Source organism: Numida meleagris, chromosome 1 (assembly GCF_002078875.1).
Source record: "Numida meleagris isolate 19003 breed g44 Domestic line chromosome 1, NumMel1.0, whole genome shotgun sequence".
Classification (NCBI taxonomy): domain Eukaryota; kingdom Metazoa; phylum Chordata; class Aves; order Galliformes; family Numididae; genus Numida; species Numida meleagris.
In genome coordinates, this window is record NC_034409.1 from 14602801 (window position 1) to 14630496 (window position 27696).

The window sequence follows — 27696 nt, forward strand, 5'->3', positions numbered from 1 at the left end:
CAGTGGAGATTATTTTGTATTATTGGCTTTGCAGAACTGTATTCTTCCAAGAAATACTTCAAACATACTTTTCTTTTATAAAACTAGAAGCTGAGATATCTGGAAATTCTTGTAGAAGGCAAGTGCTTCAGAAGTTTGCCTGTGCATTGTTCCAAAATATTTCATAGATGTTCAGAGCCTGTGGGAATCTGCATTGATCAATTTAGGTAAAATTTTCTCGTCAGTAGTATTTTCAGTTATGGGCCACATACAGGGAAAGAGTAAACCTAACTTGCGCTTTAACTCTCAATCTTTGAGTAAGTTTGGACAAGGTATCTATGTTTTCCTCTTTTGTAGGAAAGAGTTAACAAAGTTCTCCACTAATACTAATGGAATCAAGCTACTACTGTGTTTTTGAGTTTTTTTCATAAACCCTTTTTTTTCTGCTGAGTCAAGAAAACAGTGAGGTCATGGTGGGTGCCTGAGAACTGACCTGAATATTAATAGACTTAACTCTGCTTTTCCCTAAAGGAATGTGCCTGGAGTTAGCCAGAGTGTTTTTCCTTTTTTCCGTCTTTTTCAACAAATGTCTGCTCATGTACCTTATTTACAAACATTAAATGTGCGGAGTCTTTCCTGAAAAAGCATCTTTGAGTTAGCTGTACTTGCTGCAACAAGTACTAGCTACATGTCCTTACTGAAGAGACACTGCTTTCATAGCTTGTTCTGAAGGGTGAAAACTCTGGTTTTGCTCAGCGTTGAAAATAACATTTGTATTTCCAAATGTGAAGTTATTATAGAAGTATTACACAACTGCCTCAGTTCTCAAATGTTCCTTGAAATACCAAATATACTTTGTAAATGACGATGGAAAAATCAGTTCTCTGTTATATCCTTCCAGTCCTCCAGTACTCTGTGCTGAATATTGCTGCATATGTTACTTGAGTAAGGCTTAAAAACATAGTTCTGGAACTGAGCATCTCCAGTTCAGACAGAATGTGGAATGTTTTGTTTTCTGTGATAAAGCATGATACTCTGATTTCTCTCCTGAGAAATTTTGCGAATAGAACCAAGCGTTGCAAGGTACATTGTGAGGAAAATGAGTCCCTCTGATTTTGTGTCCCTCACTCTGAAATAATGTTGCGGTCCATAGAAAAACCCTACTGTTAACTGCAAATGCAAGTCTGCCCTAGAAGGATATTGCTCTTCCACCTCTTGGAAGGGGAATATGCTGCAGTCCTCAAGGACGATTCTTTCTATGCCAGAGGATTCCCTTCAGACCACTGAGGTGGTCTTACTCTACACGAACACAACGAGGTTTGGGGTATCCATATTCCCAAGTATGCTTGGGTACACTGAGGTTTGGGAAGTGGGAGCCTAAGCCATATGGGATATGGGGAGAGTTAGATACTAGGGCTAGCATGTCAATTGGAGGCGAGGAGATATCAAGCATCTCTCAAAACTCTGGCCAGGAAGTTGGACGCTGATTGTAGCTGTAATAAAAACGTCTGGAGGACTTGAGTTCATAGTTTAAACCTTTTCCTCTGTTCAGCTGTTGGAGATCAGGCTGGCTGTGTATTCTAACTGGGTTTACTCTTTTCTTTGAAAACACAGTCAAAAGAAGCAGAACTTTTGGTGATAATCCTGTTTTGTGAGAGAGTTTAATAGCTGCTCAGCTGAAAAGTGAAACCATGTTCAGCGTCTCTCTTAGCCTGAAGTTTAAACTCTTGTTCCTGTGACTATGGAAGAGAGTCAGAGCTGGCCAACAAGGTGCTAACCTACTCCTTCCCCTCTGAGTTTAAGTCATGGTACAGAAAAGGCATGATGCAGCAAGTAAAAGGGAATCTTACTCTTGGTCAGTAAGGGCAAAGTCTTAGGCTTTGATTCTTCTCTAGATATGACTTAGGCATTTTGAGTGATAGACTCGATGGAATAGACCACATAGCAATGTCATAAGCAGAGCTTTGGCTATGCATCCATCCTTGCCTTGCCATATCAAATACAGGATCATAGAATCGTGGAACAGTTTGGGTCGGAAGAGACCATCAAAATCATCGAGTTCCAACTTCCCTGCTATAGGCAGGGACACCTCCTCCTAGACCAAGATGAACAAGATTTACTTCGGAAAGAGTAGCAAATAACAAGGTGAACAAAAGGGTTCCGAAAATTTAGATTTGAAGCTAAGAAAAAAAAAAAGAAAAAAAAAAAGGAAAAAAAACACTATGAAGTTGTAAAAGGAAGTGAACATCCTGCAGTGTTTCATTCCTTATCATCTTCTTCAATTTGTTTTGCTTTCAAACATGGGCAAAGTACATTGTGTTACACAGATGGCATTTTTTTCTTGAAGTCTCCTCAGGGTGCTTACGTCTGTCCTGCCAGTATGCATCCATACACCAACTGCCACTGATCCTACAACATCTCATACCTGTGAGATGCTGAATCTCAGTGTTCAGTTCAGCCAGACAAGTGCTGCAGAAAATAGATTTGAAAGGAGCATGAGTTAATGAGTTATAATTGGTTCAGAGTCTTCATACTGTAGGGTTCCAGTGTTAATTGCCATGGTCAGTATGACTCTGGTTTGGTTGGGTTTGATTTGGTTTATTATCTCGTTCTCTTTGAAAGTCCTAGTTACATGGATAATAAAATAACTGTTCTAGGAGAAAAGAATACGCGATACTCATCCAATCCTCAAAATTGAGTTAATGTGTGTTGTTAAGTGTAGGGCATCCATACTGGTTTCCTGCAAATGTTTCTGCTGCTGTTTAATGACTAAACTAGAAGCCATTATACCTTCTGGAGTCATTTCATTGTCTTTGTACTCAGTTTAGAACCTAAGAATATGTTACCACAACAGCTTTTCAAAGTTAGATTTCAAAACTACTTTTCACGCTACTCAGTTTTATTAGGATTGGATTATAACTCAGTAGAGTACCCAGTATTGAAGCCAGATGAATTTTCCATATGTGGTTTAGTATACATCAAACTGAATTGAGCATCCATCCTGTTTTCCAGTATTAATTAATTCCATCCCCACAGTACTATCTGCTAGCAAAACCAGTCTGAAAGCTTTCTTGTTCTGGAGTGCATAACATTTACATAAGACGACTTTCCTTAAAATCAAGGTCCCACTGCTAAATGTTTTGCTGACTCTAGTGCCATGTTTAACAGTTTCTACGAAACACTGTGGCTCAGCTTTGCAAGCTGGCTGTTTGGCTGCCTGCTACAATACTGCTTAGATCAAAGCATATCAGCAGTTCACCTAGACGTTTCTCACAGTACGGCCGTAGGGAAAATCTGTCACAGTCTGAACCCACAGGTTGTGTGTTACACTACAAAATGTTCTTTCAGCAAATAACCTCTTTACAGCTTCAACGTGCCTGAAGCTAGGACTGTGCTTTAAAACCAAGGCCATCAAGAATATCCACTGCTGAGTAGCTCATTGAACAAATATTTTGCTTGATCCAGTGCCCTCAGTGTCTGCCCTCAATGCCTCTTTGATGTGAGTTGAAACATTGCCACTGATTCTAGATTTGAATTGTCTCCTGGGGTGATGGTGAGGCCCTGGCACAGCTGCCCAGAGAAGCTGTGGGTGCCCCATCCCTGGAGGTGCTCAAGGCCGGGTTGGATGGGGCCCTGGGCAGCCTGAGCTGGTAGGTGGCAACCAGCCCACAGCAGGGTGTTGGGACCGGTGGGCTTTGAGTTCCCTTCCAACCCAAATCATTTAGAGATTCCGTGATGATTCTATGAGGACACATGCTTCACTTTACAACCGCAAGATGTTTATTAGGTTGTTCTCCATACGTAACACAGAGCAGCTGCTGGCGTAGCTCGCAGTGCTTAGCAGGTCTGACTTTTTCAGCCCATCTTATCTCTAAGCCAAAGTTACAGTGGGGACCACCCAGGAGCTCATTCCCTCCGATCCCCCTCGGGCAAACCAGAAGCCGCAGCCACCATCTGTGGTTGCAGGTGTGACTTAAAGAGCCTATGGGCTCTGAACCACGTCTGCTCGCAGCTGGTGACGTTCAGAGAGCAGCTCCCGGGGTTGCATGCCCGCCGGGCGAGCGCTTTGAAATGCAGCCCCCTCCCCGACAGGACAGAGGGGCCGCGGGGCTGGGAGGGCCGCTCCGGGGAGCGCCGGCCCGGGGCAGGGCAAAGCCGGAGGGCGGACGGAGGCGTCACCCGTGCCGGCCCGGAGCCGAGTGTCCGTGTTTTCCCATAAATAAACGCTCCCGGGCGTATAAATGCTGCAGGTGGAGGAGGCGGCGGGGCCTCGCCGCTTCAGGACGCGGACAGCGCCGCGCCGCGGGGCCGGGCCGGGCCGTGTGCCGAGCCGTGCCACCAGGGGGTGCCGGAGCGGGAGCGGGCTCCGCTCGCTGTCCGCCACCTCAGGCGGGGCCATGGCAGCGGGCGCGCGGGCGGAGGAGCCGCTGGCGGAGCTCAGCCACTACGTGGTGGCGCGGCCCATCTACAGCGAGGCGGGCTTCCAGGAGGAGAACGAGCGGCTGCCGCCGCCGCCTCCCACGCTCCTCGAGCGGGCGCGGACGGTCTGCAGGTGGGTGGGGGCGGGCGGCGGCCGCGCTCCTCCGCGGGGCCGGGAGCCCGTGGGAGCCTCGGGGGGCGCGGTGGCACCGCCAAGGAGCAGTGCGGCGCCGGCGGTGTCCGCCTGCACGGCTTGGCTTCTCTTCGCAGCAAAGTGCGTGGGCGCAGCCACACAGGCAGCGCTTCCCGAAGGAGACGGCATCTGGGACACCAACAGGTGCCTCGTCCTGGAAGAATCCTCATCTCGTTCTTAAAGCATGTATAACCCCTCTTCTTTCTGCCAGTTTCTCTCAGGGCTTTCTTTCAGAAAAACTTTCTTGGTTGTTTTCTGTCACAGCTTCTGTAGCTACTTTCTGTCTGGACTTTCTTGGTTGGTTTATGTCGAAGATTAATTGGTTGCTTTCTGTCAGAACTCGAGGGCCACAAAAATGATCCAAGGGATGGAGCACCTCCGCTATGAGGACGGGCTGAGGGAGCTGGGGCCGTTCAGCCTGGAGAAGAGAAGGCTGTGAGGTGACCTGAGAGCGGCCCGTCAGTATGTAAAGGGGGGGATATAGGAAGGATGGGGACAGACTTTTTAGCAGGGTCTGTTGTGATAGGACAGGGTGAAATGATTTCAAATTAAAAGAGGAGAGTTTTAGACTGGATATAAGAAATAAGTTTTTTACAGTAAGGGTGGTGAGGCACTGGAACAGGCTGCACAGAGAGGTGGTAGAAGCCCCATCCTTGGAGACATTCAAGGTCAGGCTGGACAGAGCTCTGAGCACCTGATGGAGCTGCAGGTAACCCTGTTCATTGCAGGGGAGTTGGACCAGATGAACTTTAAGGATCCCTTCCAACTCAAACGATCCTATGATTCTATGAACTCTCTTGGATGCTTTCTGTCAGGGTGTCTTTGGTTCCTTTCTGTCATTCTTCCTTGGTTCCTTTCAGACTGCAGCTCCATGTGATCCATGCATGACTTATTTTCTCACAGCTGTTCGAGAAAAAAGGCTTTCCAGATCACCAAGTCCTTCCTGCCCATCCTGGAGTGGCTTCCCAACTATCGGGTGAAGGAGTGGCTGGTCAGCGACATCATCTCGGGGGTCAGCACTGGCCTCGTTGCCACCTTGCAAGGTACACCTGCACACGCAGCTCTCTGATGTTATGCAGATGGAATTACAAATCTGAGACTTGTTATTTAATACTAGATATTAGGTATTATCAGTAAATAATTAATGCTTTTAATTTATCCCATTTTTCTCTGCCTGGCTAAGAAGATTTGAATTTCCTTTGATGTGCTATCAAGATGTAGTTAACTTTTTTTTACCCCACCTTTTTACTCAAAGAACTTTTTTATATATATATATAAATAAATTTAACTATGTTGTGATGAGTCAGTTAGGTCGTGAGCCTATAGTTCTTTTGCAGCTGCCTATAAAAATCTAATTATTCCCGCAAAATAGTGCAATCTTGATGTGTACTTTCCTTTAAAATGTTACTCACAGAATTGTTCGGGTGTCTGCAAGAAAACAGTCCTCAATGAGGTGTGCGGTGCTGTATTCACATTTAAAAAAATGATAAACTTGATGGATGTTTACAGTACATGGTTTACGAGAGAAGCATTCAGAAGATGGACAAGTAGAAAAGTGGCAGAAATAAGCAGTAATTAGTGAAACTGCGCTAGTAAAGTAGGGCTTAAGGTGGTGCCCTTCTCATAGGCAGGGCTAGCTGTAACCCTGCTGTCAGCCAGCATTTTCATTTCTTTCACCTCAGTGTTGTTCTTCCATTACCCTCACAATTCTGTTCTTCAGGACTGGGGCAAGTGAAGTCAGCTGTGTCGACCTCACGTTTTCCCTCAGTGGAAATGGGGTGCTTACTCAAGGAGGCAAAGATTAGAGAGACTACAGTGGGAATGAAGAAAAAGTACTTTGCTTCATTGCCAGTTAGCTGCAAATATTCCCTACTGCCTCGGACCATGCTAGAAAGGCAGACAAGGAGTGGTACAAACTACGTGATTTAAAAATATAAATGTAATAATTCTGAAATACCAAGTCATCAGATACTGGGAAAACTGACCAAAATGGTTGCCAAAAAAGAGACTTCTGGGATCCTAAAATGCCAAAAATCCCTGACTTCCAGCAGTTCTAAATGTCACTTGTAGACCTCCCATCAGCCTAGTGGTGCAGCCAGGTCTTAGCCTTTTTGAGCTCTGCCATCTTTTTGTGTTATCAGTTCAGAATATCACAGTCTGCAATAGGAGCTAACAAGGACCTGATACTGATAATAACTTCTTCCTTCCCTTCCCTTCTTTCCTTCCCTTCCTTGGATTTGACAAGTTGCTTGAGTATACAAAGTGAGAAGATCAGAAGGATCAGAACTCTTAAATTTGGGTGATTTACTTTTGGTTATTACATTCATAAACTGATACCTGACCAAAAAATGGCCTGATTTTCAGATGGGTGAATGTCCTGAAGCATTATTGGTATAGTGCAATAATTCAGAGCTTGAAAATTCTGTCTATAAATTGAACAGTTTCCCACTTTTCTCTCAAAGTCAGATGGCTTGAACTTCACATTTGAGCCAATGTTTTATGCCACCTATGCAGATATAGGAACATCTTTCAGTAGGTAACTCATCCAACTACTGGCGTGGGATATAAACTCATTTACGGTCACTGGTACTTACATGCCTACCTGCAACTGATTTACAGATAAAAAAAATGTTCTAATTTGTCTCTGGACAAATGGGGTAGGTCTCCCTGAGAGTCTGTTCTAGACAAGATAGTAGTTTGCTGAGTGATTTCAAATGTGAAATTTTGTTCATGTATCATTTCAGGTTTGGCATATGCTTTACTGGTGGCAGTTCCCGTTGGATATGGCCTCTATTCTGCCTTTTTCCCCATCCTGACGTACTTTTTCCTGGGAACATCAAGACACATATCAGTTGGTAACTGCATATGTTCAAGTTACAGTAAATTAACTATTACAAGATGTTAACTCTTACTGTGAACAGTAGTATTTCGTATGACAGCTACTTTCTAAACCATATTGATTGTGCTGAATATTGGTGGGTTTGTGGGGCTGAAGACTTATTTCTTCTCTGTACAGACAGCTAACTTCAGTTGTGCCAACGCATGCCTTTTGCTTGCATTTATGCTGAAGTTTAAATCTTGTCTTTGGCTACACTCTATGCAAGAAATTACAGGAAAAACTCTGCCTCACTGGGCAGTAAGAAGAGACATTTAGTCTATCAGCTAACGCTCAAGATGGCTAAAACAGATCTCTTAGTCTTCTCCGCAAGCCTTCCTTGCTACATCCTTTTTGATCATTGTGGACAGTATCACCTTCTTGCCTGTCACGGAGACCCAGAACCTGTGTTTCTACTCCAGCCTCGCTCTAGGTCCTCACATCAAGGCTATGGGTAAACCTCATTGATTCCTTCTGAATACTTTCTCTAAAATATTTTTTCTCTGTCGGTTCTCATATTTAAAATTCACGTTACAGCTTGATCACTGAATTGTCTTTTTCTCCCTCTAACAAATAGAGCCTTACCTCATTCACAGCCACCAATACTAGATTGTTTTTGTCTCACAAAGCTTTGGCATGATATTATGCTTTTTCATCAACTTTCTTCTCTGTGGAATCAAATACATCTGTATGTTGTCTCCACTTTCTGTCTTCCGCCCACCAGATCACATCCGCTCTCCAGCTCTGAGCTCTTACCTCTACTGATGTTGACATTCCTACTTTCTACACTTTCCACTCCTTTTTGTACTTTCTCCAATATGCTTATTTGTCAAGTGTACTTTTATTTATCTGTAAAATTAACTTAACCTTCTTTAAGACATGTTATGATGTTTTCCTTTTCTGAATAATTTTAGTAAAAGCTGCAACAAATCTGATTGCTTTTAGACTGTGTTTTGCTGACATGATGATCACTATCTCTGTATCTTGCCCAAAGTATAGTTTCAGTCATCTTTAGCTGATGTAATACCAAACTACTGCCAAAAAGAGCAATCCTTTCCCCCAGCATGTGCTCCTGCCACCACTGTTGTGCTGGATTCCTGACCATGCAGCTATGTAGCAATCTGCACCAGTGCGTTCATTCAGCTGAAACTAACCGTGTCTGAAAAAAAGAGTAAGTCAAAATGTTGTTTTCAGCTGGACCACTGTTCTCTTTTGAGTGGTGCTGGGCCACAGAACTGCTGGTGCGGATACAAGGGAGATGGCCAGAATATGCCACCCTGTTTGGCCTTGCTACACCCTGAAATTGGCTTAAGCAAAGCATGAAATTGCACCTCTGTGTATAACAGTTTTTTTCAGGATGGAGTTGTATCTCTGTGTCTTGTTTGCGGTGCTGTGGCTTCTGGCCCTTTCCTCCTCCTCGTACTAAGCAGTGTACCCTGGTTAAAATATTAAATTATATTTCTGATTTAGAATTTTCTAGTCTAGTCTGATAAATGCTTCCTTTTGATGCATGTTAAACTTCAGTATGTTCTATTTTTCATTACAGGTCCGTTCCCTGTAGTCAGTTTGATGGTGGGATCAGTTGTAATGAGCATGGCCCCTGATGACAATTTTCTCATGGTTGGCAGTAATGATACAGGGACTAATGGTACTGGGATGCTGATAGACACTGACTCCAGAGATGCCCAGAGGGTGCTGATTGCTAGCACCCTCACATTTCTGGTTGGGATTTTACAGGTAAAATAGTTGTCTTGAAGACACAAGATTGATATTGCTTTAATTTTAATGGGAAAACATACACCACTGAAATAGATGCTAGGGCAGTGAGTCTTTTTCCTGTAGTAAAACACAAAAATGAAGAAAAGTCATCTCAAACTCTGAAGAGCTTTTGGGGGATTATTCTTCTTAGCCTGGGCAGAGTTTGTGGCAGCATGATTGGGAGTGCAGACAACAGAAGAATAGCACTGTGACTGCAGACCAACAGACCTGCATGAAACTGAATGCTGATGGTACATATCCTGGAGCATCCTTTCACACAGCTCTTCAGGTCTCCTTTATTTCCCTGGATGGCATGATGTTAAACTACATTAATCTGCAAAAGCGGGGGAAGATGCCTTTAAGACTATGTCTACAAAAAGAAAAGAGCAAAACTTAAGAAACTGCCAAATAATAGTGTACATTTTATTGCTTAGCAAGCTGTTACTCTTCATGATTTTTCCAGGTGGTATTTGGAGTCCTTCAGATTGGTTTCATTGTGAGGTACCTCGCAGATCCACTAGTTGGGGGATTCACAACTGCAGCTGCTTTTCAAGTGCTCGTGTCACAATTGAAAATAGTCCTAAATGTTTCAACTAAAAACTATAATGGTGTCCTTTCCATAATATATGTAAGTATACCCTTCTAATTTGTTCTGGCTTTGTGCCAGAATTTTTGCATAATTATTTATCTTCTGCTTCTATTTCATTCAGGAGTGATTCACATCATCTTGAAACTATGGGGCATCCATTTAGTTCACACTCACTCTCAGGAAGATCTGCAGGTGTTCATTTATAGCTGTGTGGCTTGCAGTAGCTGTTTTCTTGGTTTCCCGGGCCATAAAAGGCTAATTGTCACGTCTTAGTCTATTTCAGGCAGAGAATTCTTTTTCACATTTAAAATTTAAAAATAATTATGCAGCAAAACAGTTTTTCTTCTCTGGGTTATCACTTCTGGAAACTGTTTCCTTCCCATTCCTTGCTTCCTGTCTTATTGGGAAGCTCCCAAAGCTGACTAGTTCCAGGCCTCTTAAACCATCCTGGTCAAAGGCATCTTTCTCCATTTCATGTTGTAGCCATATCCGTGAATATCTACAGAAGGATGTGGATTCGCACCCTGTGGCCAGGTACCTGCTGGTTAGCTAAGGTGAGGCTAAATGTTGCTGTCACAACTCCATTTGTTAATCTTAGAGGAAATGATCAAATGGAGAAATGTTTTGGCCAGATTACAGGAATACTGAACTCCTAGAGGTTCTCATATTACACAGTCATCTCCTTCCCCAGCAAAATTACTGAGAGTTCTTTCACTGACTTTACCATGTTTAGGTGCACAGTATTTTACATCTTCCGTAGCTCTTTGTATCAGAATAACAGATTTCTAAAAGAGACTGCTCTAGAACAAAGAAGTTACTTACAGATTTTACATTCCAGTTCAGACAACCAGGCAAGAAAAGCTATGTTAGACATCTCCATTAGTAAACATAGTCTGAATGAATTACAAAGAGCAAGGAAAACATTTAGAGAAAAAAAATCTGGTGGAGTATTTGGGGAAAAAAGTATTATTTTATGGACCTTTTAACCATTGAAAACTTTCCCTCAAGCAGTGGAGGATTAGGTAAGACACAGTACTACATGCATGATGATGGACAATTGATTGAGCAGCTTTTTCTCCCTCTGTTTTTTTGTGGTTCTTTTTTTTTTTTTTTATGGTTACTGAAGGGTGGTACAGCTAGTAGAAAATATTTTTGAAAAAGAATTACATGGTTCTTCCAGTTCCTGCAAGCCTGAGTGGAATGCTGACTTTTTACGCAAAAGCTCAGGGCTTCTGCATTCTAGTAGGTGAGCCAGGAGGTGGTGCAGAGATGTGTGCAGAGCAAATAAATTGTGATTTCTGGTCGGCTTAACCAGAGACTTGTTATGTCAGCTTCAGCAAGTCTCGGACGTGCCTCAGAAGTGGTGTGTAACAAATTGCAACACTGAGCATCTGACATTGGCAGAATTCACAACCTCCAGCTAGGAGCCCCTTGTTTTCCTGTAAAATATGGCAGAGGCAGACATGGTGAGTAAGAATGGGATTTGTGGTAAGCAGTACAACAGGCAAAGAGTGGTTTCAGCCACTTAAAAAAAGACCTCTGATTCAGTGCTTCAGGAAGGGTTCTCCTTTAGCAGTGTGATAGAAGTGATACTGCTGCTGCAGTCCTCCCTTTGCCAGGAGGCAAGAAGTCTGTTTTGAGCCTCTGTTCCACCAGATTGTTCTTCACTGTGCTTAGAATAGTCAAATTTTTTGGAAGCAAGCAAGTGGCGAGTGAGAATTACCTCCTAGGAGCAGAGAGGAGATCAATAGGAGAACCTCTGATTGGTGGCTTCTCTCTGATCAGTCCTTTCTGTTTTCTCTGTATACTTAGAAGTAATACTTTTTTTCATGTTTGTATAAACACTCTACAGCCATAAATGTCAGCTACACAGACTGTAGTTTGCTATAAACAATAGGACCAAGCAAGGACATAGGAAGGGTAGATGAGGGAGCTGCCTGTTGTTCTGCAGCTGTGAGTGCTCCAGCCTGGGGCTGACTTCTGGTGGGAGCAGGGCTAATGCCCCGCAAGGTGAGGCTTAGCAACCACTTTTCTCAAATGCAGGACTTGCCACAGCCTGGCAGGATCCCCGCTGTCGTACTCATTGCCTGGATGTCAGCAGTGAACAATGGAAATTTGTAATGCACAGACTCTATATACTGGGCATTTGGCGAATCAGTTTTGCTCTCATTTGAATAGAAAGATGAGGATCTGCTTTTTGAAAAGGGAGGAAGTTACAGATCTTCTTATCTTTTCTCTAAGGTAGCAGTAAAACACAGGTAGAGTTTAGCTTTTGCTATTAAGTCTTAGTTTTCTAAAAATCAGGAAGCAGAAGCCCACTGTGGACAATTATTTCAGTTACATCTTTTCTGTTAAATACACCACGACATCCAGTCACCAATTCTGTAGCAGTTTGATAGTTCATCAGACAAAGTCATCCTTAAGTTACTCCAGGCTTGAGCAAAGGAGCAGGCAACTCTTGGCCTTCTCCAAAACCCCATCCACCTGGATTGCCTTGTGAGTGTTTGCGTTTTCACATATTTCAAGTGAACGTGTTGTAATTTTTATTTTTCAGACTCTCATTGAAACGTTTGAAAACATTGGTTCCACCAACATTGCAGATCTTATTGCTGGGCTCCTCACCATTTTTGTCTGCATGGTAGTCAAAGAAATAAATGACCGATATAAACACAAGATTCCTATACCGATACCAATAGAAGTTATTGTGGTAAGCAAAGGAGCATAAAAAAAAGCTGATAATAGCTGAAATAGGTGGGACTGGCTACAGGAGAACAAGAGCTTTTTTAAGGATTAAAACTTGTTTCATTTGATTACAGACAATAGTAGCCACTGGCATTTCATATGCTGCCGACTTGGAAAAAAAATATAATGCAGGCATTGTTAAGAGCATTCCAAGAGGGTGAGTGCCTTTGTTTTCTGGGACATAGGTATTATTTTAATTGGCTAAAAATGACAGTGATAAGATAAAAGATGCAAAAGAGATCCTGAAAGCTGCAATCTGAATTTGGAACTCAGATTCCTGGAGCAGCTTCTGGAGATGTCCTGAGTTTTACTTCTGGCTCTGTCATTTTTGTCACCTAATTATGCTGCCTACTTTTTCTTCCTCTGTAAAATGGGCTTAGAAACGTTTACCTGATTCATGAAGTTCATCTGAGAATTAGTTGTTTTGTGTTCCTGAAGCAAATATAGGTCTACAGAAAATATAAAGAATAATTTAAAGGACTTTAAATAATGAAATTCTATTTCTCTGTAGGTTTAATTGCTTTAAACTCAAGTTATTCCACTATCGTTCATGTTCATGCTGTTATCCCAATCAGTATTGTCACTTACATAGTCATAGGAGCACGGATACTGAGGATTACACTGGTAGAGACTTTCACTTGAAAGATTCAGAGCATTTCACAGTAGTAACCTTCACATTCCATTTGGTATTCGGGCCTTGATTAATTAAAATTTGTGGAAACGCAGTAGGGGATAAAATGTTTTTGAGGTCTTCCGTTGAAGTATGTTAACAACAATGTGAAGTGTCATTAACATATTTATGTAATTCATCATATTGTTCAATATATCCTTTCTTCCATTCTTCAAAAATGTACTTTTTCACTTTGCTATCAAGTTCTCATGCTGAGAACAATGGGAGCTTTGTTGCTGTGAAACAGAATCAGGATTTTGGCTATGATGAACTAGATAAGCGTGTTCTGTATGTCAGTGGGCTGTTTCCACCTTTTTATTAACTTGAAACATTACACTTCATATTATAAGCAACCTGCATGCCTCTACCTCAGACTCTTCTAAGAACATAATTTGATCAAAGTTGATAATACTAATGTATTTTCTAAATGCTAGATTTTTGCCTCCCGAGCCTCCAGATGTCAGCATGTTTTCCCAGATGATAGCAGCCTCCTTTTCTATTGCTATTGTTGCTTATGCTATTGCGGTTTCTGTGGGGAAAGTATATGCAACCAAGTATGACTATGCTATTAACGGAAACCAGGTATGTATAACCAAAATGGCTTGTGAACGTAGGCAATGCAAGTTCTGTTTCGCAGTAACTTACGTGTCAAAGAACTAAGTATTTTTCCAAGGAAAGTTACAGTCTGATGGGAGAAATTCTTCTAGCTGAAGAAAAAAAAAAAGCTATAAATTTTTCACATACTAAAGGCTAAATGTAGCAATGCATGATGGACAAAAAGTTTACCTGACTTGGAAAAGTTAAAATAGCATCATAAAAACAGGTAGTAAAATCATATCAAAGGACAGTCCAATACTAGTATGTGCTAGTGTTTATTTTGTCTTAATGGATTTAAAGATTATTAAGATTACAAACAGTGGAAACTGTATTTCCAGCATTTTCATAGAGAACACACCTGTTACACAGGAGTAGGTATGCATCATCTCAGTCTGTTCTATTGAAGAACATGACTTTATAATCATGCTCTTGTAGTTGGAGCTTAGCAAGAAGCTTACAGAAAGCTTTGTTTTGGAGAAAAATAAAAGAGGGTGAGAGTCAAAATCAAGTCTTAAATTATATTTTTAAACATTTGGAGTGAGTGGAAAGCTCCTGTGATTCTGTCAGTTTAGTGAAAACAGTGTTTCTGTCAATTATATGGGATTGCAGGCAGCTCCCAAGTGCCTCATTTCCCAGCAGAGGAATGGCCCGGATCCCAGGACATAAAGCTCCCAGGGTCCTTGTCACTTGAGCAGAACAACCAGCATCGGTAGGTGCCAGCATCTGTGACCCTGGGGCAAACTTATGAGAACGCTGCCTGGGACTCAGCGTGAGTTCTTTGGGATGTCCAGAGGGAAAAACTTCTGGCTCAACTAGAAGTTTTCAGTTAAACTGTGTTGTGTTTTTTTTCAAAGCTCCTGATTAGTTCCACTAATAATACAATGCTTTGTGTTAATTAAAGGCTCATCTAAACTTGGACTGTTGCACTGATTAAAATTAGTTGTTTAGAAGATGATACTTCAGAGTTAAATTTATATTAGTCCTGTTTGTTGATGCAATTATGCTAAAGTAATTGTTAGCAATGTTAATTTTAATAGCACTGTTGGAAATAAGCTGTAAAAGGCTTTGTTCTAAGACAGGTATGCCTGCATGAAGGAGAGTATACCAACATCATTGTGTTGGTTTCTAAACACGTATGGTTACTCTGGCATAAGAGAAATTTTTGTCAATATTTAACAGCAGACGCTAATCTAGACTCTTCTCAATATTTCAGTGCTCCCCACTTTATAAACTATTGCAGAAAGTATTGTCATTCTCCATAGCAAAATCATGTTCAGGAATCTTTATTTACAGTATCATCTAATTACATTTCAGGAGTTTATTGCCTTTGGGATCAGCAACATTTTTTCTGGTGCCTTTTCTTGTTTTGTTGCAACTACTGCTCTTTCACGGACTGCAGTTCAAGAAAGTACTGGTGGAAAGACTCAGGTAATGACTTCTTCTTCCTAGTACTGTGCTCAGGTGAGTTTAATATTGTATGAGGATGAAAATAATCCTAAAATGGTTGCATCGCTGGCACATAAAATGCCACAGGTATCTGAGCTAGCAGATCGTGCTCTGGTCCTGCATCATTTTTGTAGCTCTGCCAGAAGAGGGCAATCACGTTTTACATAGGAAGATTTATGTTAGGGGTCCAAAATCCTTCAAGCCTAATTCCCCAGAATTTCATTACCAATTAAGGGACTGAGTTTGTCCCATTTGGAATTCAGCATGAGGGAGGAAGTCCTCTTCCAGATGCCTCTGACATACTTAAGACCCCATATGTTTGCCTGAGCAGCCCTGCTGATCTGCCCGTCTTTCTTATTTTGTGTGCTCCTCCTCTGTTTGACAGTACCTTCACACTTATTTAGCAATGGAGAAGTGCAGGATATCCAGCAGCCCTGCTTCCAGCTGACACACAGACTCAGCTCCTTTAATCTCTCTGTGCAACTCAACCCCCTCACGAGCTACTACCTTGTGTGCAGCTGTTTGCGCTACCTGCTTAATTGAATTCCCTCTGTGTTAGCTGAAGTGTGTAATGATTGCCCAGGTATGCCTAAACACAGTAGCATTTTGGCAGGTCTCCTTGTTCCTAAAGAAATGTAATGTGCAGCTACTTGTGTACCCTAGAACAAGTACTTTGTAATCCTAGAAACATAAAATATGATCTTAATGTGCTCATCTCCTATAAACACTCTGTCCTCTGCAGATTGCTGGTATAATCTCAGCTGGAATTGTTCTGATTGCCATTGTTGCCCTGGGGAAATTGCTGGAGCCCTTACAAAAGGTACTGTATTTGTTCTCTGCAGCATAGCCACCAGCGTTGATCAGATCCAAATGCTCAGCTTCGATGGACAGGATTAACAGCCCTGTTTGAAATTGTGGTGACTGAAACCAGAGGAGGCTCAGGTTTACAGTGTGTAATGATGAACGCTTTGTAAACAGAAAACTGGCAGAAGATTAACATATCTTAATAAGCATCTTTGCTTCTGAATAACACTTTTTCGCCATTTTTCTTTCACAGTCTGTGTTGGCAGCTGTAGTCATAGCTAACTTGAAAGGGATGTTCATGCAAGTGTTTGATGTTCCCCGTCTGTGGAGACAGAATAAAGTAGATGCTGTAAGTCAGCTAATTTTTTCTTTTCTCCCTAATGTTCTTAAGTGTTTTTCTTTTGCCTTTTAGTGCCATCCAAGTTTCTCCTACTACTACATCAACAGAATTTTGTAGGGTTAGCATCAGAAAACTTTGGATTTGCTAATGCAAACCAGTTTTGTGTGCTTCCTCAAAACATACGTCCCATGAGATAGGGTGAAAATTCCCCATTTTAGAGTTTTACATATTTTTATCGTTATCTTCTTTATTTCCTGTGCCCCACAGTAAGAAAGCCTGTGCAGTGATGGGTCCTTCATAGCAACTACCATAGTTCACAGCAATCTTGTGTTGAGATGGCGTGAAAATCAGAATAAGAATGGTTTGTGGCCACTTTACCATTCTGCTTTGATCTTCTGCACAGTTTAAATGGGCCAAAAAAGATGACATTTTCTTCACTCATGCATATATGTTTACTTTGTTACCAGATTAGTATTCCACTTGCCTGGATAATCTCAGATAGTCCTTACAAAATATATTTTCTTGCTGTAGCAAGAAAATCCAACCTAGAATCCAAGCTAGGAAGTGGATTCATTTGGTGTACTAAGGGATATATGAACAGAGTCTTCTTACGAACCTAACTTCAGGGTACATGCTTACATCTTCCTCTAGGATTTCTGTGGAACAGCCCCTCAGTGTGGCTCCTAGGGCAGGAGAAGTTTGCATGAAAAGCATTTTGTGCATTCAGTCCGTACTATGAACAGATTTTACAGTAGGTGTCTTTGGGCAGTACCTGCTTTAGGTAAATCTGAATTTATTTGGTCAATTGTTTAATAGTCCTCTTGGTAAGTAAAAGATCCCACTGACTTGAGTGAGAAGTGTGGGCACTCAGCTTTGGGTGGGATTAGGTCCACTGCATGTTCTGCCTGGGCAGTGATGCAGGGAGGAGCTGAGGAGCACACTTCAACTGTTCTGCCTGAATAGTCACTGGAGATTTTAAAGAGTGCCATCAACCTGCTAGCACGAAATACCTCTCTTTTGAACAGTTCTGATTCCTGGACTTCACTGAGGAGCCCCCTTACCTCTCTATATGTCTAATTTCTGATTTTTGAAGTGAGGTTAATAAAAACAGCTGCCATCAGAAAGAAGAAAATGCAGTGTTTAACGGCCCTTTAATTTCCCTGACTTAACTAGACACTTGAAAAATGTCTTTATGTTAAAAGTCATTTCCTAAAAGCTAACTGTGCCTAATAAAATAGTGATGAAAATAAGTATCTTGGAGGAAAATGAAGACTTTTGTAAGCAAGTTAGCTAATTGCCAGCATGCTATGATGATTTCCAAAGTTGAAGTCTTCTGCTGCTCTTATTGTCTGGTGTAGTGAATCATGAAATAGTGACCAGGAATACTATGTTATAATTAAGAGACTTTATTATTTCCTCTCCAGATGATCTGGGTTTTTACATGTATAGCATCCATCATTCTGGGACTTGATTTGGGATTACTTGCTGGCCTTTTGTTTGGATTGCTGACAGTTGTGCTGAGAGTTCAGTTGTAAGTAACATAGGATCAGAAATAATTGCTAGTGTTATAACATGAAAAAGAAAGACTGTGCTGAAAAGGAAGGTGATTTGTAGCAGAAAATCTTGTTGGGTTTACAAAGATTTTTAAGTGGAAATCTATTCTTCAGAACAGAACAATATTTATATGCTATCACTTAAAAAATAGACTGTGTTTGTGGCTGATTTGCTGCTGCTCTAACAACATGTGGTAGTGGAATGATGAAAAATGTTGGCTTTACAGAATCTCATTTGGCCATCTTGTTACATTTTCTTGATCTTTGTTTTTTTTTCTGAAAATACCACATGCCTGCTTTCCTTCAGCCTGGAGTTCAGAGAGTGTAATTGACAGCAATACCAAAGCATAGTTGCACTGTCAGCAAATGCATAAAAATAGAGCCTTCCAAAAGTGGCTACAGAGTAGTAGGTTATAAAATCTACTAACTCAGAATTTGCTACAATTTTTAAAAAATGTAGGTGGAGGGTGCAAAATGTTTTGGTTTTGACCCAAATCCAAAGAAAAAGCATTGGACAAGAAGCTTTAAGTAATCTGAAGATAATGTAACTATATTATTTCCATTGATTCAAAGTGTAAAAAGTAATCTGTTTTTTCAGGCTTCTTTTTTTTTTTTCATTCAAACCAAAATAAGGTGCTTTTAATACATTTTCCTAGCTTGGGAAGCAATTGAAACAAATTATTCATTCAGTTCTACTTAAAAATGTCTGAGACCAAAGTACCTTGTCTTTAGAAATAACATTTCCTTATAAGTCAGAAAAGTGCAGTGATACAAAACAAAGATACAAGACTTCCAAAGGAAGCTATTATTTTGGTAGAAGAAAGCAGAATACAAGTGACTGTGACAGTTTGTGAAACAATCACTTCAGTTCGTTGAACGCCTAAGTATGATGTTTACTTTCACCATCTTTTTGTTTCTGTTAGTCCTTCATGGGGTGGCTTTGGAAACATTCCTGGCACAGACATCTACAAGAAGGTCAAGGACTACAAAAATGTAAGTGATTGCTGAGTTGCTTCCTTTCAGTCTACAAGCGTAGTACAAAGTTGTGCCTTGCCAGTTATTGACAAGTTGTATTTGGAAGTGGAGTGCTTGAAGATAATAATTTTCACCATTACATTCTTCAGCTTGACCAAGATGGTTGATCCATATTGCATGCAGGGCTATAAGCATCTAAAAATGGAATCAGCAAAGATAACCCTTTTTTGTATGTGTGTGAATTAGCTATGTAGCTAATTGTTGAAACAGTCAAACTGCTTATTAGTAGCCAAAATGTAGTTTTTTCTGCTTGACCTTGCATTCTTTGGCAATAGGTTGTAGAACCAGAAGGTGTGAAGATCCTCAAGTTTTCAAGTCCAATTTTTTATGCTAACATCGATGGACTGAAAAGAAGCCTCAAATCCACAGTAAGTGATATGTGACCATTTTGGATGCTACCTAACTGGCTTTGGGATTTCCTTAGAATTATATCTAGGTGAAATTAAATTATTTTGATGTTTTGATCCTTCTTCTGTAGGTGGGATTTGATGCAGTAAAGGTATACAATAAGAGACTCAAAGCACTGAGGAAGATACAAAAGCTGATCAAGAAAGGGAAATTAAAAGCTACTAAGGTAAATTTTTTTTTCCTCCGACACTTTCGCAGGGGATTACTATTAGAGCTTATTACTTTAACCTTAGTTATGAGCTCCTCTGTACTCATCTTTAAAACAGAGATGAAATTAAGACTGATCACTATAATAGGAAGTCTGGGACCTGCAGGGCATCTAGCAGAGCATCACACAAAGACCACAAGATGCAGGCAGCTGTGATAGTCATAGTGTTAACAGCAGTGGAAGTGACAGATTCTCTGATCTTACCTCCACCCCTCACTACCTCAGATTGTCTCTGTGCAGTAAAAGTGCTGGCTCTTTCATATGTACATGGTGTTATTATCTAGCTTCCTGTGCACAGATAAGCTGTACCAATTGACTTGTAGACATTGTCTTCCAACTCCTCCTCTGAGTACAGAATATACATTGCAGTAGGTAAATGCTTGCAGGAGTGGACAGGTACAGGTAACCTTTTAAATCTCCAAAGGTGGAAGTTCAGAATGAGTATTCTGCTGCCAGTGCTCTCAGTTCACAATGCAGTATTTCTGTATGTATTCCACTTCATGATGGAAGTTAAATGCTCAGTTATGTGACATTCCAACTTTTGTCCTAGTCATTTTGCCGTGTTAGCATGTGTGGTAATTCTAATTCAAAGTTGGATTCAAATTCAGTATGCCAGTCTTCAAATATTTCATAAAAATAGAACTTTTGAGGGAGGGAGTAGCTGACATTTTTAAATTATTATCTTATTAATATTATTATTATTTTTGATAGTGGCCTTTTTGTAGGAAGATGCTCTGTTAACACAATAAAAACGAGGAAAGGAAATACACTGCATAGAGGAAAAGGTAGTTCATTCACTGTATCTTGTTTTTAAATTCTTGGATACAATACTGGTCTCATTCGTTCCTGAAACAGAAGTTATCATGGGAAGTATTTCCTGCAAGCTCAAACCTTTTTCTATGATTAAATTACATATTTCACATATTATCTGCACATTAGAATGGCATCATCAGTGAGCCTGGCATTAGTAATGAAGCTTTTGAGACTGATGAGGAACCTGAAGACAACGAAGATCTTCAAGTTCCCATCAAAGAAGTGGAGATCCAAGTAGACTGGAATTCAGAACTGCCAGTCAAAGTAAACATCCCCAAGGTGCCCATCCACAGTCTCATTCTTGATTTTGGAGCAGTAACCTTCTTGGATATTGTAGCTGTGAGATCAATAAAAACGGTAAGGGCATTATTTCTTATGTTCTATGGAAATTAATGTAACCAGCGGTGTGTAAATCAAGAGTTGTTAGGTTACATTAATTTCTGAGTTTTTAGCAGGCTGTTGTTGAAAAATACCTTTAAAACTAGGAACAGGTAGAATATTGGTATGGGCATGCTTTAGGTGAAAATTAAACCAAAAATCCGGAGGTTGCATAGTCAAGTACTCTAAAACTAGTACTGTAAAATGTGGTCCCCTTGTATGCATGCATTATGACATTTTAGTTATATATTTTCTTTCCACATGCCTCCTGTTTTAATCTGGGCACAGAATGATACTCACTCAACATAAAGGTAGTAAATATTTTATCTTACCATCATTTTCAGTCTTTAGCCACAAGATTTATTTATCCCATAGTACTTAAACTATAAAGGAAGGAATAATGATTAATTTTTTTTTTAGGATTTTCTGCAGCTAATATAGGAGTGCTTCATCAACACTAGTTCATCTTCACACATTAGGCTGAGGTTTTGTTTCAGATCCAGATTCAGAGACAAATGAGATTGTGGGTTCCACAGATGCAGCTCTTTCCATATGCAGCCATTTCATCCAAGAACAGGTCCATCTGGTGCATTATGTGAGGGGAAAATCTCTGCACAAAAAAATGGCATATGCCAATGAGAGACTGTATCATATCATTCAAGAGAAATGAAGGTTTCTCAGGCCTACAGGGTCTCACTTGAAAATACATGATTTTTCATATTATGAAAACAGAATCAGAACTTTAATAATAGACAGCATTGTATGTATTTGTAAAATGGGTGGTTCTACTGACATAGCCAAAGGTTAGCCACTTCAGCAACCATGTACTTAACTAATAAGTCTTAAAGTATCACGAAGTTTAACAATTCCTTTTTACTATTAATAAACAAAACATGACATTTTGAATAGAAGACACTCAGAAACAAATGAAAAGCATGTGTGCATACATGTGTATCTATATATTACACATATCAACATATATACACGTCTACGTATTTTGTCCTTACAGACTTAATTTAGTCATGTCTTTGTTGCAAACTTTTTTTAGATAATTAGAGAGTTTGAGAGAATTGATGTGAGAGTATACTTCGCTTCATATCAAGGTAAACTTTCAAATATTTCTACTATCACTCATGCAAAGATTAAAATAAGCATGAGAAGGGATCTCTAGCTGGGACTGTGGAAGCAGTTTTTTATAGTAAAAATGTGAATTATCACACTGATAGACATGGTGGGCTGTACTGGGATGCACAGAATGGTGGGGTTTAAAGGAAACAGAAATTAAAATCTGAATAATAAAAAAGTAAAAAAACATGGCTGGTTATTTATTTGGCTGAATATTTGATTTCTGATAACTGCAGCCATGTATTTTGACATTAACTTATTTAATTACTTCAAATTGTATTAACCTGCTATGTTTTTGTTTTTGTTTTGTTTTGTTTTAATTCAGACAACCTTATATCTCAGTTGGAACAGAGTGCTTTCTTTGATGACATTGTCAGAAAAGACATATTCTTTCTGACTGTTCATGATGCTGTGCTCTACATACGGAATCAAATGGCATATAGTGACAACCAGGATCCTATATTTGAGAAGGTAAGGATATCTGGTAGTACACATTTCACTTCCTTCCATCATCTAGCACTCATCCTTGCAATTTCTCTTACAGCATGCCACATATGAAGACTAGACATAGAGCTGTAGTACAAAAAAAAAGTAAGAATCTAATAAATTGGACAGCTTCTGTAGTACATGAATACTTTGCTGTTCAAAGTGTGGGTCTCTCAGCCCCAGGATCTTGTTAGTGACATGAACATGAGAAACAGGATATATGGAGAACACTTCATCCTAAAACTTGTTTTCTAGATTCTGACATCTGGCAGCATAAAAACTTCCTCAGCTGGAGGTTGCATTTGGACCATTACTTTTAATAATCACAGATGGAGTTTTCTTTGATGTGTAGATTATTCTCCTTTTGGAACCATTTACACACTTTAGCATGATACTATCCTGTGGAGATGAGTAATTTCAAATGCGTTGTGTGACATACATTTCCTTATATTTGTTTTAAGCCTATTGGATTTCTGTATTGTTAACTGCAATGAATAATCATTCCCCATTCTCTTTCCCAGCACTATTAATAATTTCATATACCTCTTTCATAAAAGTTGGACTCCCATTCTACTTGGAGTGAGTCTATGCAGAAGTTCTTCCACAACAGTGATCATTCCTATATGCCCTTCTCTGTGCATGTTCTAGTTGTATTCTGGTTTTTGAGATAACCAGAACATTCTCAGGTGTTTAAAGATGTGGGCTTACATTAGGAAAACAGCTTGATAATGTTTTTGTTTCTTTGCACCACAATTCCTTTCTTGACAATCCCTATCATAGTGTTATGAATAAATGGTATCTAACATTAACATTATAGATAAATTACTAGGACAAGATCCTTATTTCTTTTTGTTGTTAATTTTTGCTTACTATCCAGGATCTAGACTTTTTTACTGTAGTATAGTAGAGATCAACTTTTTGACAAAGCTGTACAGCAGTTAGAGATAGATTCTGCTTTTATTATTTTTACAAAGCTGTAACTAGTCATAGAAGAGAGACATTACCAAAAGCTTTCCAACATACACATTTCTCTCAGCTTTGTCAAGTAACAGTAAATAACAGACTTGTAAGACTATTGTTGTAGAAGTTATATATAGATAATCTAGAATAATAAATCAACGTCAATAATACAGAGAACATGTAACTCATCATGCTTCCTTCTTTCTACCAAGATTTCACTCATGCAAGAGTCTAAAGAACCTATAGAATTCACAGAAACAATCCGGCCTGCTGATGAACTTGATGTTCAGGAAGAGGTATGGACTTTAGATCTGAATGTATCCATTATCTATACACTACTGCTGGCTTTATTCGTTTATAGCACTGAGCCATGCTGTTAGGCATGAGAACTGAGCCCTCAACAGTTTCCTTCTCCACAAATAAATACCCACCCTGGCCACCTGGATCTCAGTGCTTAGTGGAGGAATTCAGGTTGCTGTTTTTTTCTTTGTTTGAGATGTAGTAAATTATAGTGTGCAACACCTCCTGATCTCTGTCCTTCTAGGACTACTTCTAGAACTACATAGGATTTATAAAGGCTTCAGACATAGAATCATAGAATCATAAAATCACCAAGGTTGGAAAAGACCTCCAGCATCATCCAGTCTGACCGTCCACCTATCACCAATAGTTCTCACTAAAAAAAAAAAAAATATCCAAGCTCAAAATAACAGCCTCCCCCATTCATTTCTCCTTGAACGCAATGGGCATCTTCTTGCATAAACTAAGCATTTTACAGAAAGCTGTAGCTGCATAGGACCAGATGTCTTCAGGCCCACATCTTCCTGAATTGTCTGATGCAGACACAAGTCAAAGGGCAGTTTCTTCAGAACATGCCTTTTGCAGTTACCCTCAATGAGGTTACATTAAACGTAGTCCCTGCGGAGTTAACACACACACAAACTTTTTATTTTTTGAAGTGATGCACACTCAGAACTAACTGTTTCTCTCCACCCTCTCAATGTTTCACTAGGCTATGCGCAGACTTGCATCATGAAGACGGACTGCTGGTACTGTCTTACACACTGCAATATTTATGCACCAGTACTATATAAGCATTTTCTGCAATGAATCCAATCTTGGCACTTGAAGAAAACAGTGATTCTTTGTCTGAATGATACAGATCTCTAGAATTCTCCAAATTTTAGCTAATACTATCTCTGAAGTATTCTGGACCTTGATTCAGCAAGCACTTTCCAGTATGATACATTGGAAAAAAAAATCAGAAGACTGTTATGAAATGTATTCAGTTCTGGGGCTAGTCAGGCAGAAGGTGCATTACATTGTTATATGAGTGCATACAGGAAGAAAAGCTGCTTTGTGCTTCGCCCTCGGAAGTTGAAGAGACAAAAATCTTTGGATCACAGCCCTTTTGTTATGTATTTGCATAATGTCTTGTGAGAGGGCGAGAGTTCTAGCTGGCCGAGGTTTGGCAATTCTAGAACATTTGTGTGACCATCTTGAAAAATGTGTCTGGATTGTTCTTTCCGGGCAGTTCCTTAAATTGCTACAGGTTGATGGATAGCTGAAACGGGTGACAGGTGGAACAACCACATGAACAGGAAACTGCACTGAACCACTAAAAAATCTTTATATACAGTAACTTTCCTTAGGAAATATATTTGGATATGGCTTCATTAGCTCTGTATTAATCCCACTGTAGCAAATCATGCACTACTATCAGTGATCTTCCCTAAAATGAAGTATATACAGAAGATTATTTTGGCTATATATCTTTCATCAGGAGGTAGATTGTGACCCGGACTGGATCAACTAAAACCTTAGTTCCCAAGTACTTAATGGGCTCTCTACAACAGGCTGCTACTGAATGCAAGTAAGGAAGTCAAAATGTCACCCAGTATAGAGGTTTTTAACTATGAAATATAGGAGTTTAATTAGTTTAATTAATGGTTCTATTTTTATATAGCATATTTTTCTTTTAATATTCTACATCAAACTGCTGCTGTTCTTTTGCAGGACAAGTATAGACATTTGGCAGTCCATAATGCACAAGTGCAATAATTTACAGAAGATAAGGGAGTTTAACTTTAATCCTTATTTTTGGACTATATAAAATAGATTTGCAGTAAATCAGTGGTCTTAATTTCATGAAGAAGAAATGTTTGTTTGATGGAAAACAGATTGCTACCTTAAATATTTTAGCACTATATTATTTTTAATGGAAAATCAAAAAGAAAAAAAAAACCAACAAATCTTTGCACGATGAGGGAATACATAATAGCAAAAGTATAAGAAATATCCAGGTATAATGTCCCCTCAGTATTTAAGCTTCACAGTTGTTGGCATTTATGTTGACAAGTGTTAAGTCTCCTTATTTCGTTACATCAGAGAATTTTTCCTGTATCATACTGCACTGAGAAAATTTTTGCAAGTAAGGTTGGTGGAAAATCTCAGGTGAAAAGCTAAGCACTAAGTACATTATTCTGCCCTACAGACCTGAGTGAAGTCCATTAAAATCATTTTAAAAAATCCTATAAATTTCAATCAGTTGGACAGGATCCTCACACAGTGGGTAACAGCATCAAACCGACATCTTTATTCCCTAGTTAATGCAAAAAAACCTTCAGTTTTAATGACAGCTACTGTCATTTTTCATTTCAAATGCAACAGGGGTTTGAATCTCAAAGGTACTGATGTTACAGTCCAAGCCAGTGAAAACATGACTTATTATTTACTGTTAGGAATACGCCCTTTGTGTGCCAGGCTGGCATCTCCATGAGCTGAAATTAGGTGCATGTTTAGGAGCCAAGCCAGACTGACCTGCAGCTCCTGAGATGGAAGTCTTGCTTTATATTTACATTAAAGCTGAGGCTCAGGCTGGCACTTGACAGTGTATGCTCTTAGCACTACCTGTCTTCATTCTGACTCCTTCCCTGGCAGCGTAGCTCAGGAGCTTGGCTCTTCTGCAACATCATCGACAAAGCTTTCATTTCAGGCCACAGCCCCAGTCTATATTAACCTGAATATAAAGCACTATTGCCAGTGTGTGCAGCACACAGCAATGCAGGACAAGGCCAGTAGCATTTCTTAGAGGCTGTATTGCTTTTCTAAAGTGGGCTGCACATTTTATGGGAAAAGCAAAATGAAAATACCTGTAAAAGAGCTTTCAGCTAATTTTTGTAGTGTGAATTTTGAGCATAGATTCTTACTTGGCAAAAATGCAGGCTTATTTTTTGAACCTTCTCCAGTTTTTGTCCACATACATAGGAAAAAAAGCAATTACAAATTTGACACTCGAGTTTTCTTTCCAGATGTGCCATTTCAGCTGGAATTCTAATAAGTATGATGCAATGCACTTACTTTCATTCTTGGACTGTGCGTTTCTTCAAGGTATAGTAGTGTTCTTAATTTAATTGGTACAAAGTCTTCAACCTTTCCTGAACATTAGTGTTCCACTCAAAGCCTACATTTACGCAGAGCAATAAGAGGTGACATGCAGAAGTTGTTCGGTCACCTTTGTCAGAGAGACAGGGACTGTGTGCTTCCTAGTATTGTGTATCCATCAAAATGAAGGATACCAAAGCAACTGAAACTAAAATTCTATACAATTTTGTACTAATTGAAACAACCGTAAGTGATGCAACTAGACATGTTTTTTTTTCCCAGTAGGATGACGAGGTGATGTATTTGTATGCATTTTGAGTATTACTATTTTCTTTGCATATCAGGTACTAAATTTGGAGATACATTTTATTACTGTTTTAAAAAGCTGTGTACTGAAGGCAATTGTATCCATTAACTAGAAAATAAAATTGTGCATACCAGAAAAATACTCCATGTGTCTGCTTTTTTTTTACTCTTTGTGAATTTGTTATCACATAGAAATAAAGTGTACTGTGCAGGGATGAGGGTCCCTCTTCCCTTGGGTCTGCCTATCAACAAACAGAAGGAAAAGCACACACCCCTTTCCCTCCAACTTTTGGAGGTAAGACAAGAAACAGGCTCAAGCGGAGCTCTGTCACGGTAAGCCTGTAAAGCTGTCTGCAGGGACGCAGGGCCCCAGCGCTGAACGCCGCCCAGAGCAGGGTGCACAGGGCCACGACCAGGCGGCTTATGGAGATCTCCAGGGAGGAGATCCGCAGCCTCAAGGCAGCTGTGCCAGCGCTCAGCCACCCGCACAGCACTGGAGTGCAGCCCACCGAGGAGTAGGGCACTGCGACCACCAAGCTGAACTCCACCCGCCCCCAGCGCGACCGCCGCCATATTGGCCGATCCCGCCCCCACCGCTCCCAGCAAAGCGCATGCGCGGGGTGCGGGA

At 40.2% G+C, this 27696-nt stretch overlaps 1 protein-coding gene across 3 annotated transcripts; it reads left to right on the forward strand.

Annotated features, from left to right (window-relative positions):
* On the forward strand, positions 4238 to 27210 carry SLC26A4 (solute carrier family 26 member 4). 3 transcript variants are annotated; one of them, XM_021384599.1, is made up of 20 exons: positions 4238 to 4531; positions 5495 to 5634; positions 7336 to 7446; positions 9013 to 9203; positions 9688 to 9852; positions 12368 to 12520; positions 12630 to 12712; positions 13660 to 13807; positions 15137 to 15250; positions 16011 to 16088; positions 16326 to 16421; positions 17837 to 17943; positions 18889 to 18958; positions 19276 to 19368; positions 19479 to 19574; positions 20556 to 20786; positions 21856 to 21910; positions 22258 to 22403; positions 23591 to 23674; positions 24391 to 27210. In XM_021384599.1, the coding sequence occupies exons 1-20, from the start codon at positions 4377 to 4379 to the stop codon at positions 24412 to 24414; spliced, it is 2340 nt and encodes a 779-aa protein (XP_021240274.1). In that variant the 5' UTR covers positions 4238 to 4376; the 3' UTR covers positions 24415 to 27210. The 3 variants fall into 3 exon arrangements, with proteins under 3 accessions (XP_021240274.1, XP_021240275.1, XP_021240276.1); XM_021384600.1 differs by lacking the exons at positions 4238 to 4531; positions 5495 to 5634 and adding an exon at positions 8530 to 8637 and having other exon boundaries at positions 7350 to 7446; XM_021384601.1 differs by lacking the exons at positions 4238 to 4531; positions 5495 to 5634; positions 7336 to 7446 and adding exons at positions 7456 to 7920; positions 8530 to 8637.

Bases quoted from the DNA above. Each gene is read 5' to 3' on its own strand.
- SLC26A4 (XM_021384599.1), top strand. From the start codon at position 4,377: ATGGCAGCGGGCGCGCGGGCGGAGGAGCCGCTGGCGGAGCTCAGCCAC. The intron at 18,959-19,275 runs GTAAGTGATTGC...CTTTGGCAATAG, and splicing joins AGGTCAAGGACTACAAAAAT to GTTGTAGAACCAGAAGGTGT. The intron at 20,787-21,855 runs GTAAGGGCATTA...AACTTTTTTTAG, and splicing joins CTGTGAGATCAATAAAAACG to ATAATTAGAGAGTTTGAGAG.